The sequence below is a fragment of the Stegastes partitus genome, unplaced genomic scaffold (genome assembly GCF_000690725.1).
Source record: "Stegastes partitus isolate 25-593 unplaced genomic scaffold, Stegastes_partitus-1.0.2 Scaffold2210, whole genome shotgun sequence".
Taxonomy (NCBI): domain Eukaryota; kingdom Metazoa; phylum Chordata; class Actinopteri; family Pomacentridae; genus Stegastes; species Stegastes partitus.
Window position 1 is genome coordinate 4,880 of NW_007579941.1, and position 15,097 is coordinate 19,976.

The window sequence follows — 15,097 nt, forward strand, 5'->3', positions numbered from 1 at the left end:
CCAAACTTTAACCTGTAATCACAAATGTAAAATGACTGTTGGAATTACATTGTTTTTATTTGTATAAAATGGTTTGAAATATCAGTCACAAAGAACTGTAATTGTACCTCTTGCTTTACAAAGGCGACTTCAGACATGCAGATGCCATTTTGAGTATAAAATAAAAAGTCTTCATCTGATACAGTAAAGGTAGTTATTTATACTTATGTGCCACAGTTTATTTTTCTTTACACATCGATTGCTTTTTACCACCAGCTACAAGACAGTGTTCAGTTGTTTATGACAATCAACCAAAGCAGAAGTAGAAACAATGTTAATACCACAAGATAAAGCATACAATAAATGTTTATATATACAGCGCCCTCCATAATTATTGGCACCCCTGGTTAAGATGTGTTAAAAGCCTTAAAATAAATATCAATTTTTATTGCAGAAGCATACTCTCACAAAAATGTAACCTTCAACTCAAGTTAAATGAATTGTTGGCAAAAGGGGGTTGTACAAAGTATTAACATCAAGGGTGCTAATAATTGTGGCACACATGATTTGATGTAAAAGAATAATTTTTTCATGTGGGATTTTTTTTCACACTGGATAAATGCACTTGATTTAAAGGTTGAATTTTCCTCTTTTTTTTCATGGTGGTCCTATATTATTTAGAAAAAAACTGAATTTACTAGAAGCTAAAGAACACATCTTAACCAGTGGTGCCAATAATTATGGAGGGCGCTGTATATATTTCAGGGGTCATTTGAAGAAAAAGTGATAGGAACTGCTGCGTTTTGGGGAAGTATCTTGATTAAAAAAAGGTCATGGTTTGTATACTCCATGCAAGGTGACAGGGATGATGGTGTTGACCTCTGCCCTGGCGAGCTCTGTCAGTTTCATAGCATCCAGCACCAGCAGGAAGCCTGGTCTCTCTGCACCCGGCTTCACCACGATACTCAGCAAAACGCCTGCAAAACCCAGACAGAGGGGATGATTGTGTGTGCAATTGTTGAAATAGCTTTAATTTTAGAAATTTGTTAGGTACATGTTAGGAAGATAGTATTTTAAAAGCAGGATGAAGGAAAGAAAGTTCAAGTTCTGATTTATGTGGTCGTTTTGTTGCAGTGTTTGAAGTTGAACACTTGGCTTTCACATATGATCTCTCAACATAGGATTTGGTGTCATAAATGTTACATGCAGGGCTGTGTTTGCTTATTGTTTGTCTTGCAGGTCTGATTCACTGTCAGTATATTGTATTCAATGCTTGTCAGCAGCTAGTCTCACACAGACGTATCCTTACAGCCCTGTGTCTGTGAATGGTCTGATTGCACCCAGTATCATTCTACTACAGGAAGAAAAAAAATCCTCTGCTGTTTGTGTTTCTTTAAACCAACAGCGGTCCTCTTCGGTGGTGTTCAGCCCAGTATGTAGCAGTAGTGTCCCAGTAAAACAGTGACAGGTGAATGGCTATGGTTTGGTTGCTTCAGTTGGTAGTTTGTGAAAGCTCCAATGCAGGGAAAACAAAACCTCCACAACAAGTGAGCTCATACCTTCTTCTAACAGCTTTATATGCATATTAACAAATTAAATATCCAAAACAAACAGTCAAGGTTTACGACTGTCACAGACAGTGAGCTCTAAAAGTCTGGCAAATGCTCTCAGAGGAGAGAGGAATCAGTCAGTCAGCTGCCACTGAGTCACCACAGCATTCTGGAAACGGAGGGAAATCCCCATCTATAGAAACGACCAGTAGTGTGAAAATGTGTGAATTTGTCCCCTGAGATGTGAGAATGTATCCTACCGTCGTCCTCCTCCGTAGCTCCAGGTGTTGGCACAAACAGCGGCTCTGATGGGTAACACTCTTCCTCCTGCCACACCCACGTCTCTTTGGTCTGCACATTCAGCTTGACGATCTGCAGCAACAACCAACAGCTGTTAACACTGCCACCTGTGGGTGCTGGGGAGTCAGTTGACTTCTCAGGCCCGGACACTCTCTTCATCTCCTGCTGTGAAAAGTAAAAGCACTCTTACCTTATCGGGGATGAAGTGGTTGAGGCCCAGGCCGTATGTAAACGAGTACTTCTTCCCACGACACTGCGAGTAGTTGATCTGTGGAAACTCAAAAGCTGACAGGCCACATAAAATTGAATAAGTATCAGTACATTGTGTGACCTTTATAATATACATATTAGCTCATGCCCCAAACATATTAAGTATAACATTTCTATTTGCATAAAAGACAAAAATACACTATAAAATTTGCACATTTTACTTATTATAGATTTGTTTCCATCATAAAGACCTAAATGATGTAATTACAAATTTCTCTGTGCCTCCTTGTATACACTACTGCATACAGTGTGTTATTTGTGCATGTTACCTTGTCTTGGTCCAGAAAACAGAACTTCAGGCTCAAGCCAGATGGTGCCATCACTATGAAGCACAGCGGTTGCTGTGGTGTAGGACAGAGACACCAGATTCTTCCCCTGCTCCTCCTGGACACACACAAAGATGTAGATAAACACACTAAATGCTGATAAACCCGTCTTTCAAACGGGACTGCAAGAAAACTGGGGTTTATGTGAAAAGTATCCAGGATCAGCTGAAGCTAAAAGAATAAGGCCAAGTCAGTCCCAGTTTACAATAATAAGAAGAACTGATACAATTAAGGGTTTACGTTGGGACAGCTACATGCCACAATACAGATAAGCATCTGAACTGCTGCAACCACAGATAGAGATTATTTGTGACATTGGAGATTTTTTTTTCTCAGGACATGTTGTATTAGCCTGAATTTTTCAGGTGTACCACCAGTTTTGTTTCTTCTGAGGTGATGAGCTTAGTGGCTAATGCAGCCAGCAGTACTGACAGTGTTTGTGCATGTTTAAGGAACAAAAAACTATTTTAGTTTATAGGTGTAGTTCTCTTGACAGCCTGCAGTCACTTACATAATAAGGCATTATCACTCCAAATAATAATTTATTAACTAATCATTTATTACCTTGATTATAACACAGTGTATACTCTCACCTTCAAAAATGATTTGCTCATGCATTTTAAGACATGTAAGTAAATGTACGTACATTTATATTGGATGCTGTTTCTCCAACACAAGCACTTCAAACCCAGTATTCTCAAGAATGCTGCACAAACAGTAAATACAAGAGAATAGCCACTAGTAATGTAATTCCTAATTTGCAGCGTGGGTGTGTGGACTCACCCTGTGAATATCCAGCGGCAGTACGTATCGCCTGACCTCAGGCTGAGGAGCTCTTGTTGCTGCTTTCTTCACCTCCTCCCACTCTTTCTTGATATTGGCCAGGTACAGGTAGTTATACACAAAGTCATGGCTGCAGATGGAGAGGGGGGTATCCACATTACACACTAAACACACTAACGGATGCACACATGCAGCACAGTCTTGCAAATTCTGTTCACTATCCTGTTTACTTCTCGCCTTGAACAGTGAATTTTATTGCACTATTTGACACTGATTTCTTTATTTTGCTTCTATCTATCTATCTATCTATCTATCTATCTATCTATCTATCTATCTATCTATCTATCTATCTATCTATCTATCTATCTATTCATATATAGCAGTTACTCACCCTTTCCACGTGCAGAGGTCTACAACGATGAAGCCCTCGTCTTCATAGGTGTTAATATGATGAAACAGGTTGAAGGCTGACGCTCTGAACTTGTGGCTGCTCATGTAAGTTGCTGGGTCCTTAGTGGCCAGGTGGAACCATGTCTGCAACACAGACACACACATGAATATGAGCAGGTAGAGGCAGTCACGTGTAACCAGTCAAACACACTCTCCCGACATGAGGGTCAGGAAATCTAACCATAACTGAACAATATTAATAGTTAGGATGTGCCAAACCTGATCCTCAGACTTGTATCTGAGCTGTTCACAGCACTTTTGACCTGATCAATATTGACTTTGTTGCCACACACAAACATAAGAAAGGACAACTATGCCGGCTTTCTACAATAATACAGATACATTCTACAACAATATAGATTCCTTGTCCTGCTGTGTCTCAGCTCACGTTGACGTTCAGTCACTGGCCTGACCTCAAAAAGCCTCATACAAGTCTTTGTCGTGGTTCTCCTTTAGTAGGTAAACTCACATAATGCTCTCTACTCATCAACGCAAAGGTGCCTCCTCTGGTCACTACAGTAATAAAAAGTAACAGCTCCGCCTAGTGGTGCAGCCCAGTACTGCAGTTAATCTACAACGCATCGAGTGTGTATTATGTAGGCGCGTAGTATCTGGTAAAATGATTTAAAATATTTGAACATGAACTGATATCAAGAAATATTAGGGGGGGATGTGCAGCAACTGCTTACCCCCATGCTGTAGTTGGATTCAAAGCAGTCCATGTACGAGGCTCCTCTGATGCTCCAAGCCGACAGGAATTTGAGCAGGTTGATCTTCACCGGCTGCTCCACAAATACGAAATAGTTGTCCGTCATACCGAAACTACAGTCAGACAGACAATCAGAGAGAGAATAAGTATACAGTTTGTTTTACTGTTAAGGATTGAAAACACAGAACAGTCTTTTTGGCTTGTTCTTGGACAGATGCTGTCTAAGTATATGCATGAGACAACTGTGTACCTGTGTACGTAGGAGGGTTTTAACCTCTCACTGCTGGGTAGCTGCACCAGGATTTTGGATTTCTCTAATGGCTCTGCTTTTTCTGGAAACACACAGATACACACTGTTACTACACAAAGCTGTTTTTTTCCATTCTATTTTTATGTGCTGTCTTTCTTTTTTTGTGATACTTTTGTTCCCTTTCTATTATCATTGATTGTTTATATCCTCATTTTTCTTTTCTTTCTTCACATCTTTCACTCTTTCTCTGTGTCTTTGTTTGCTATTTTTCTGGTTTATCTCTTTCTCTCTGCCTTCTCACCTGTAATTTTAATCTAGTGACCTGCATACCACACTCACCTTCCTGAGCAGGCGGGATCTTGACGATATTATAAGCCAGACTCATGTTCTTGCCAAAGCAGTTACCAATGTTATAGACTGTACCATCTGCTTCGATGTGGGGGTGGGCAGTCACCCCGTTCACTGACAGGTACTTACACAGGTCCACCTAATGGAAATACATTTGCAAAAGACAAAAAAGGAATGCAGGAAATGTAATGTAAATCAAAAAGTTATAAATATAAATGCATTTCTTTGCACAATTGCTTAAACAAGCAGTTAGGAAAAGCAGAAATATTAATAAAAACAGAGCCTAAAATGTAATTTAATGGAACATTATAAAGGCATTTAGTCTAATGAACTCCTCTTCTAGTTTACTTATTGTAAATATATACATTTAGCTGATTTCTAGTTGATGGAACTTAAAATGTTACATTTTTAGTTTCAAATCACCTTAGAGTTTAAGTACATGAGTTCTTATAGCTTGAGCCAATTTGATTTAATATGATGTATTGAATGAAGGAACAGCTGATAGTTCACTCAACTCAATAACATAAATGTATAGGATGGTAAACTAGCATATTAGCAGGGTTAAGATGCTCAAGTTCAAAATCTCCACAGACTTATTTTTTGTCATGTGAATGAAACAGACATAATGGAAACTTTGTGCCTTTAATACGTATCAAAGTAAGTCACAGTTGTTGAAAACTATTCTAACAGTGATGAAGGGTTGTGTTGAATTAAGTTCTTTCAACTGCAGGCTTGAAACTGATCTCACTGTTATTGTCAGCAGCTTCACACGGTGTCTTTGTACTTACTTCGGTACAAAAAATGGCTTCAACAGTGTTAAACTAAGAACAAACTGTTAAAGCTGAGAAAATGTAAAATGAAAGTAAGTTTGTCTGTAACTATTATCCATGTGGCTAAGCAGTTGATTTAACTACATATATTAAGATATTGACATGTTTTCTCAAGTTCAGTTAACCTGACTCACAGGATGACTTTGAATGAATCATTCAAACAAAAGGCAGTTTATTCATACATTTAGGGCAGCAGGAGAACTTGGATTTCTAAGCTGGATGATTTGCAAAGGATTTACAGAAAATACATCAAATGAAGACATAATGTATAACTGCTTGAACTAGAACTCTCTGTACTGGCAGGTTTAGAGAGTTTGCGGTTTAACTAAGTGACTGTTAATTTTTTAAACAAGTCTAACTAAACAGACAGTTGCACGGCCTTCTCATTTCCCATCCACCCTGTCCAAGTAAAACATCAGTTTAATCATATTGACAGGCTTTAAATAGTATGATTGTGTCCACAAAATGAAATTGCCAGAAAAATATGGCCTCTATCGTCAGATTCAAAAATCCTGGAAATGTAAACAGATCCCACCTTCTTTAATGTCTCCAGCGAATCAGGATCAACCTTGGTGATGTAATTGGTTTCAGTGACAGCATAGAAGTCTTCACCGATTGGATAGATGTTCACTAGGCAGTTATCAGTTACCTCAATGCCTTTGAAGTAGGTAAAGAACCTAAACAGACACAAGCACGAGGAAATTTATGATAGGTTTATATATAGCCAACTGCCTGTTTTCCTGAAGTAACACTATACTAGTTTTATTACAGGACATAATGCTGTGACACAATGAATATGGTGACATTCACACAATAACACAGGTAGACAGTAAACATCAACATGTAAAGCACTCACACACACCCCGCTGAGAGTCAGAATCCATCAAACTGTGCTGATCAACATATATGTTTTAGTCTTGTAGCAATAGGTTTAAGTTGTAGGTAAAAGATTCTTTTTAGCTGACATTTTCAAATTGTTTGACCACATACATTGTCCCTTTAATGTCACAGAAAACCAGCACATATTCACATGTGAGAAGCTTGACCCAGTCATTTTTAGTGCCTTTGGAGCCTGTAGTGAAAATCCCTTTTTTGTTTTTATATTAACAGGTCCATACAGTGCTCTTGATGTGCTGGCAGACATATCATGAGTGAAATAAGCAGTCAACACCATGGTTGAGTGTTTCCTCCTTGAAGCTGCAGTGTTTCAATGACTGTCTCAAAAACATTCAGTCACACTTCTGGGGACTAACCTAATGAACCAGTTCTTGGTTGGGCCTTTCTGTGTCTTTATCCTCCTTCAGAACTGTTTTCTTTTCAGATGTGTATTGCTGAATAACTTGTCATTGTTTTGCAAACAGTAGTTTTACAGGATTTGAGCAGAGTCACAGGTGAGCTGGTGTGCTGAGCTGCAGCAAGTGGGGAGGTGGTAGATCTGCACCAAGCGACAATTTAGGGGTCAAAAAATGAAGCTAACATGAAGGTGCCAAAAACTAGTTCCTCTAATATCCACATGTGGTTGACTCCAAAAGCCAGTCAGTGGGTGCTGTCACAGGACAGTCTACGGCCCAGAGGTGTTTGCATGGCCTGTCTTTAGCTCCATTTACACTCCACCTCTTAATTTTTGGATTAGCTGGGAGTTAGGAGGAGTCAGGCACTGCCAAGATGGCGACAGCCATGTGACTGACATGACAGAGGGTTTGTCCATCTTTACATACAGTCTATGATCTGCACATTTGAAGGGAAGCTACATCTAAGCCATGTGAGGACAGGAAGGGACTATTTTCATGGAAAAACTTTAGAAATATGTGCTTCTGCTAATCCAAACTATCAGTCTCGTGGCCTCAGTCTCAGAGTGAAAGATCTGATCTTTTCATCTAACTCTTGGCAAGACAACAAATAAAGTCTCTTTTTTTAAAAAATGTCCCCATTTCCAACAGTATTTGAACAATCGAAGCTCTGCCGGAAATTTTAATAACATCTGAGCACAGGAGGTTTGGGGTTACCTGGAGAAGATGTTTTTGCAGGGGTCTGGATAGGCTGCTGTGCCGAACTCAGTGATGACCACTCGGTTCTCCGTCATGGCACGAACGTACGCATCTGTCTTGATAAACCTGAGAACAAAAATCACGCATATCATGTGAAAAAAACTGGCAAGAAAGCCACTTTCAATCCAGTAAAGTAACGGAAATCTGTGAAATGCAACAGTGACTCTGCTGAGAGAAGAACGACTTGTTGATCCTCAGAGACGTCTGATGAGGGATTTTTGTGGTTTGTAGCAGCTCCATGTCTGTTTTGGTTTTGTCTCTTCCCTTACAACATTCCAGTGAGAATGAATTTACTGTCAGCGCTTTTCCTCATCTGCACAAAATCTGCATTCCAAAATCAAATGTTATAAAACATCTGCATCTGGATTTGGATCTGCAGGTGTGGGATACATGTGCCAGATTTTCTTTTTTTACAAGTGGAGAGAAAACAGTGAAAATATTCAAGATTGGCATACATGGCAATGTTAAGCAGCCCCTTAAAACACTCCAAGACAGCGTGTGGAAACAGGTGTATCAACACTGGAAAAATATATCAGTTATCTTCTCAGAACAATGCCAGTCAAAAAAGATGGCTTTTAACATGTGTCCTATTAAAAATGTGCTCTGATAGTGTAAGGTACTGAGGAATATTGTTACCTCCTGTAGTAGGTCACCTGACCATTCTTCAGGTCAAACTTGTGTATGAGAGCCTGTCCGTCAAACAGGTGGTTCAAAGGTTCATCTCCCACCTCAAACAGACCTGGACCCATCCTGAGAAGACTGCCCCCCAGCCATGATGGGAGAACACCTGCACACACAGGATAGAACATAATGCTGTTTTAAAACCCTTCTGTTCAGCCTGTCTGACCCTAAAAATAACAAATGATCTGTTTCAAATTCTGCATAATCACCACTTCTACCTGAATATTTTCATGAGCAAGACTGATGCAAAGGTCACACCTGAATGTGACATTCATGTGTCCATGCAGAATAGGTGGGGACCCAAAGCTTCTTTCCTTTTTTTAAAATTCATTTTGTGTTTACTTTACAGTGGCATTTTGTTCACCACTTCCCAACATATTGTTCAGTTAAATGCTATTGCAGAGAGAAAATAGGGTAAAGGCAACTGGACTGCTGATGGTCAGTTAGCAAGCGTCAGTGGATATATTTTTATCAATGACTCCTGTCACATAGCTGTCTGGAAAACACTGACAAATCTCGATGTAACGGACTGATACCCGTGAAAAGTTGGCAACGTTAAGACTTAAATCCAGGTATTGAAGGTAATCGAGCCCAAACTCTGCGTTTGCGCAAATTAATTTCTTTCACTGAAAACTTCAGTATACAACATTCAGAAACACTTGTTGTCACTAGAACACTAGCATCTCAGACCAAAACCAACAGGCATGCCAGCTACACCTCCCCTCTCCCGTCACCTTCATTTACAACACAAAAGGTTGTGTACATCAACACGAAAAAATCCAGTTGAAACTATTCATTCACACAAGCATTGTAAAATGCATTGAATGGCCGTGATGAGTTGCTGTCAACTCAAGTAATGTTATCTTCACATCACTCGTCTTTCCTTCTCTCGCTGTCTGTGCTCTGTCGGATCGGAGCAGACCCACGAGTGGAAACAGACACAGAAAAACTGGAGCATAACAGACATGAGCTGAGAAGGAGAGTCTAGGATTCACCTTCTGGGAACCAAGAATATTAGTACAAAAGTTCATGACCATTCATCCAGTAGCTGTTCAGAAAGTAAATAAACTGGTGGATCCACCAACATTGCCACCCACTCAGCTGTGACAAAATATATGAGGATAATAAACATGTTGAGACAAAGATTTTTTTTTTTTAAAATAATGTACTGTGCATCTGTGCCTGTTTGTCTGTGTTGAGGGTCCCAATCACTCTGCTCCTGTGAAAGTAAAATCAATCATAAGCTCTTTAATATCTGTTTGGTCATTTAATGCACTATTGATCCCTGTGACAGGGCCACTGGTCCAGCTCTCCGTTTCTAGGGTTAGGTTCTACCTGCCTGCAGGCCCTTGACCTATGAGGACTCTGTAGAACTGCTTAAGCTGGTGTCAAGGAAACTCGCCTAGCTTCTAACTGCCTTAATCCAGATGCCTACCCCGCTTCTTCCAATAATTGACTCAACTAAGTAGCCTCAGTAGTCAAATCCCTCTAGCAGACACGCCTGTTAGTGGCAGCTTTCCTCTTAAATGGATTGAGCACTTGGTAATTGCTGAGTTAAGATTTAGACGTTTGGCACAACTAACCCCAGGTATATGTTTAAAAATACTATTTTACTCATGATTTAGAATAACCATTAAGAACCACTATAAAGATCTTATGCACACAATTGACTAACTTTCCACTACCATCAGTTACTATAAATGACTTAATGAAATTTCAAACCAAAAAAACTTTAAAGGCAGGATCAGATATTTATTGCAAATCTTTAGCAGGGCAAAGCTAGAGCTCTTGAGTGTTCATTCAAAATGTTCCAAAATATGACTAAATCAAATGATTTGAGATAAAATTATAGAACTGAGCTTTTCTAAAATAGTAACCTAATAAGTAATTTGGGGAGAGGGAGAGTCGAACAGCCCGGCCGGAGCTGATTAACTCAGCCCTGCTCAGACCTGAGCCTGGAGGAGTCATCTTCCAGTGATACAGCAACCCAGTACAGAGTCCTGATCCCCGGACAAAACCCTCCTGGCTCATGGGAGGGATGAGATGTTCTGACTCCGATCACATCTACAGTTCTTTTGCATCCATTTGGGGAAGGAAAAGAATACTTCTTCATGCAGAACAGAGAAAGGGGTTCTGCTGCTCCTCTTGAGTAGAATTTGCAGACCTATCGGGACTTCTTCAATCAGTGGAGGAGGGTTCAGCTCCAGCGATGTCCCGTGAAGAACTCCGCCGTCTCCATCGCAAGCTGTCTCCACAAGCAATCTCCACGAACTCCATCTGAGGTCTCTTTGTCATGCCTTTTTATACAGTATTCAACTCTGCCCCGCCACACGATTAGTGCTACCACACAGTTTTTATCCTTAACACATACACTTGATTACACACACACATTTCTAAAAGGCGCTTCACCTTTAGCCCATATATGTGATACCTTTAGGATCTGATTCACCTATTTGGTAATAGCAAAGAGCACAGCTTGGCAATCACAGGATACATGCTGGTAAACAGAGGAACCATTAACTGCTTTAACAGTAAGTTCATTCTGTGAACATCCTGCGGACAGTGGCCTCATATGACATGTCCAGACGTGAGCTGTTTTAGGGACACTAACATTTCTTGCTCTCTTGACATTCTCCCACCTTTAACTGTGCAGCTTTAATTCAATGGTTACATGAAATCACCTTTAATTCATTGCAATGTTAAAATAACCATTTCATATTTAAACACTTAATCACCAGATTACAGCATTTCTTATCATAGAGTCTTTTATATTGCTTATGCCGGGCCAGTGTTCTTTGTTCGTGGCTGCTTCTGGGATCTCAATCCTTGGCCTCACTTGACAGTACATGTATCTTTGTTGTTGGGGAACATGTTAGTCATGTTAGTAGAGTAACTTTCATGTCGCTTAATTTAGGAAGAGTTGCCCAAGGGTCAATGGTTATGGTTTGAGGCCAGCAAAAGAAGATATGTTTACACCCCGAAAAGGTTTTGCCTTTGGAAAAATGGACTCAGCATTGCTAAAATGGTATGGAGAACTGTACCACAAACTTGAGACTTAAAACTTATTTACAGCGAGTCAATAGGAAAAGAGTTGTGTTCACTATAGATGCTGTTACATTTGTACGTCCTCTTTGGGGGAGAGAGAGAGGGTCTTTCCCATTGCAATCATGTAATTTTGTTCTTCCACAAACCTGCAGTGTGTTTGTTATCTTATTCAAGGGCAGAACCCGGGTTCATACAATATCTTCAACATTCCTACCGGTGATTTTTGCAGGTATCGGTTCATTCAGCTCCTCCACCGTCTCAAAGATCTTCTTGTAGCCTGCAGCAGGATGCTCCACACTGGAGAGCAAAATCAAAAACAGAATTCCATCACATAGCTGAGTCACAAAACAGTTTTTAAAGACTGAGTTGAGCTCTTATGATGAAAAAAATAAATCCACTGCATGGTTTGCTGCTGAAGCAGGATGACGGGTATCCAGTATAATCCAGATGTGCATGGCCTTCTACACAAAATACCCTGTACTGAAATCAAAGGTTCACATATTTCTGCCACTCACAAATATTCAATATTGGATCATTTTCATAAATAAATAAATCTGTAGGTTTAGTGCATGTTTACATACAGGTCCACAAAAGGGTTCACAAACTTTCAAGCGCCACTAAATTGATTTGTGCAAAATGTTGTTGCAAATTCTTATGCGTCTGCATCTGCTGAAATTCTTCCTCTGCTGTTTAAACATGGCCTTTTTTCAGAGTGCTCACAAGTTTTCTAAGTTTTGTTGACCATCTCAGTGCTGCAGAAATCATTTACTGTTAGATTTTATGATAAAAACTTAGAGTTTCGATCAAATTTTCTCCCATTTACATGGAAAAACATCTCATGGGAAGCTTTGCACCATTTAAAGTCGTCTCAGCTGGCTCAGTATTTTCTTTCCCAGCAGATCAAGACGTGTCTAAAAACTGATTTCTCGTTCAGCATTCCCTAGAACCAATAAATCGGAACCATGAGAAGTTGCTTTAATGTTCTGATCTGTCTTCTTTTGGTTCTCAAACATGCACTTGAGAAAATAACAGGAAAGTGTTACTCACCGGCTGACCATGCTGCTGTGTGTTCTTTGCTCACTTTCTGTAACTAACATGCAGAGTTGCTTGCAAAAGAGACTCTGGCTTGAGTTTTAACCACACACAGATTTCCTGCGGTGAGCGATGGAAACTGGGCCCCCTCCTCCCTCCTCTCATTATCCCCTCCCCCTTTCCATCCTTCCTCACTCCTTCTCTCTCTCTCTCTCTCCTCTTCTTGCCCTCTCCTCCCCTGATTTCCTTTCATGCCTTTTGCCCCCCTCCCCTTCTTCAGAACTCCTTTGGCTCCCCCAAGTCTTCCAGGGCTTAACAAACCAGCTTTGTGTCCACTCCTTTCAGCCTCCTGGCCCTCGACTCCATGCAGAATGTTTCTGAGGCCACCTAAACAAGATCTTTGTCAGCTTGGGAATGCTCACACACCTACCAGTGATGGGGTCAAACTAATAAAGTCAGCTTTTAAAAGCAGCATGTTGATGTTGTTCAAAGGTGAATATGCATGCAGAAAGAATCCTTATCTAATTAGTTCCAGACGTCTTTGACAAACACCCAATAATCTCTTTCACTTGGCTGGTCTGGAGGGAGGGAGGTAACAGAAAAAACAGAGTCAGTGAATAGCTGCCTATTTGTTGTTTTCTGTCATCTTGATAAATGAAAGCTGAATGCTGAGTAGAAGAATAGTTGCATTACAAAGGGTTAGACAAAGCAGTAATCTATCATTTAGTGAGTGTGTGTCACTGATGATGGTGCCTGTAAATAAATCAACAAAACACAAAGTCAAAGGTGTGCCTGAATTGTCTGTAACTCCAAAATATGAGACTTGTTCGACAGAATGAAGGAGATACTAATGGTTTTGCCATTTTAAAGATCAAAATGATGGTGTCAGGAAGGAGTTTCAATGAAATAAGCAATACAGTGTTCTTTCTTGCACTGGAACTGTTCTTTGATTTACTGGCTATGTCTGTCTGGCAGTCAGCCACTTTGAATCCAACTGAAACATCTTAACAACTATTTGATGGATTGCAGTGAGTCTTTCTACAAACTGTCTGTGCCCTAGGAGGATGAATCCTACTGACTTTGGTCATACCCTGATTTTTCATGTAGCACCACCATGAGGCCGGCATTCGTGTTTGTTAATAAAATGTGTGAACTATTTGGTGGACTGCCATGCAAGCCCTTTCTGGCTGCACTGTTCAGTACACAACTGAAATGAATGCAACAATACTTACATGTCAAATTATTCAAAATTATTTAATTCTCAATAATTGCATTATTTCTAAGTTGTATTGAAGATACAGGCTTCAAAGCAGAAACCCAGCAACAAAGGAGAATGCACCTCCGATCACTGATAACAGGTTACAAACCTGTGATCACTGAATCAAAATTAAGAATGTCTGTGATGCCCACTGACCCTAATTGCAGTAACATGGTTGTAAAATGAGCTGTGAACACCAGAACTTTCTCAGTTTTGGACCTATGGCCTGTGCATATCAGCATGTCTGCATCATGGTTCCACATGGAAATGAATCACCCAAGGAACTGAAAACACTGATAGTCTTTCACAAAGATTGAAAAGGATACAGGTAGTCTGGTGACCAACTAAAAAGCAGTTGAAACACAGTCAGGGTGCTAATTGAACAATGTAATGCTGAAGGAGACCTGCAAGTGGTTCAGACTTGGCACAAGGGTTTTTCCTAAGGTTTTTTTTTTTTTATTTATTACTGATCTTAATCCTATTTATTTTTGTCTTATTTTTTTTAACTTTCTGGCTGTTATATCGATGAATGGCGGAATACTGAGCACTTTTTTGTCTTGTCTTTTTTTCAACGTGTATTTTGTTAAGGGCTGCCAAATGCTATGATTTGTTTTTCTGCAAAACAAATCTATCCACAGGTGTTAATAAAGTAACCTTGTCCTTGACCTTGATCGATGGAAGTTGCCGTTTCTGTGACAGCCCAGTCACTTGCTTTTCGGCACAGAAAAAACTGTGACTAAATTTTGCTGAAGGACTAAGATATATCTGTTTGGCTCAGATGGGGTACAGCATGTTTGGTGTGAACCTGGCCAGGATACCACAGTGAATGCATAGTCCTGACAGTAAAGCATAGAAGGATTTTATGGGGCTGCATGGGTAGAAAAGGTCTTTGGGGGATGATATTTATAGATGGTATCATGAAGGTCTGTGGATATACCAAATACTGGCTGACAAGATAACTCCCAATCTGCAGAAATTTGGCAGAAGAGAAACATTCCAGCATGATAACGATCCAAAGCACACCGCCAAAATCACACAAGAGTTTTTTAGGAAGAAAACAGGGGAAACTATGACCTGGACATGTTGTCTTACTTAAAACTACTAGGGCACTTTTGGGGTATCTTAAAGAGAAAGACAGCTCCTCCAGCAAAAAGCAGCCAAAAAACAGTCTAAAGAATGGCAGGATATCTCTCCAGAAATTTGTGAAACACTGGTGTGATCAGGGCTGCAAGGTGGCG

General features: G+C 40.1%; 1 protein-coding gene across 1 annotated transcript; it reads right to left on the reverse strand.

The window, feature by feature from the left end:
• Positions 1-681: 681 nt before the first annotated feature.
• LOC103374322 (retinal Mueller cells isomerohydrolase-like) lies at positions 682-12,766 on the reverse strand. The gene is given in 15 exon segments (XM_008304398.1): positions 682-956; positions 1,790-1,901; positions 2,020-2,114; positions 2,369-2,483; positions 3,209-3,338; positions 3,600-3,742; positions 4,348-4,480; positions 4,618-4,699; positions 4,957-5,104; positions 6,331-6,472; positions 7,802-7,909; positions 8,480-8,630; positions 11,784-11,866; positions 12,617-12,660; positions 12,662-12,766. Coding segments are annotated over 15 exon segments (1,737 nt in total). The 3' UTR covers positions 682-810.
• Positions 12,767-15,097: the final 2,331 nt, after the last annotated feature.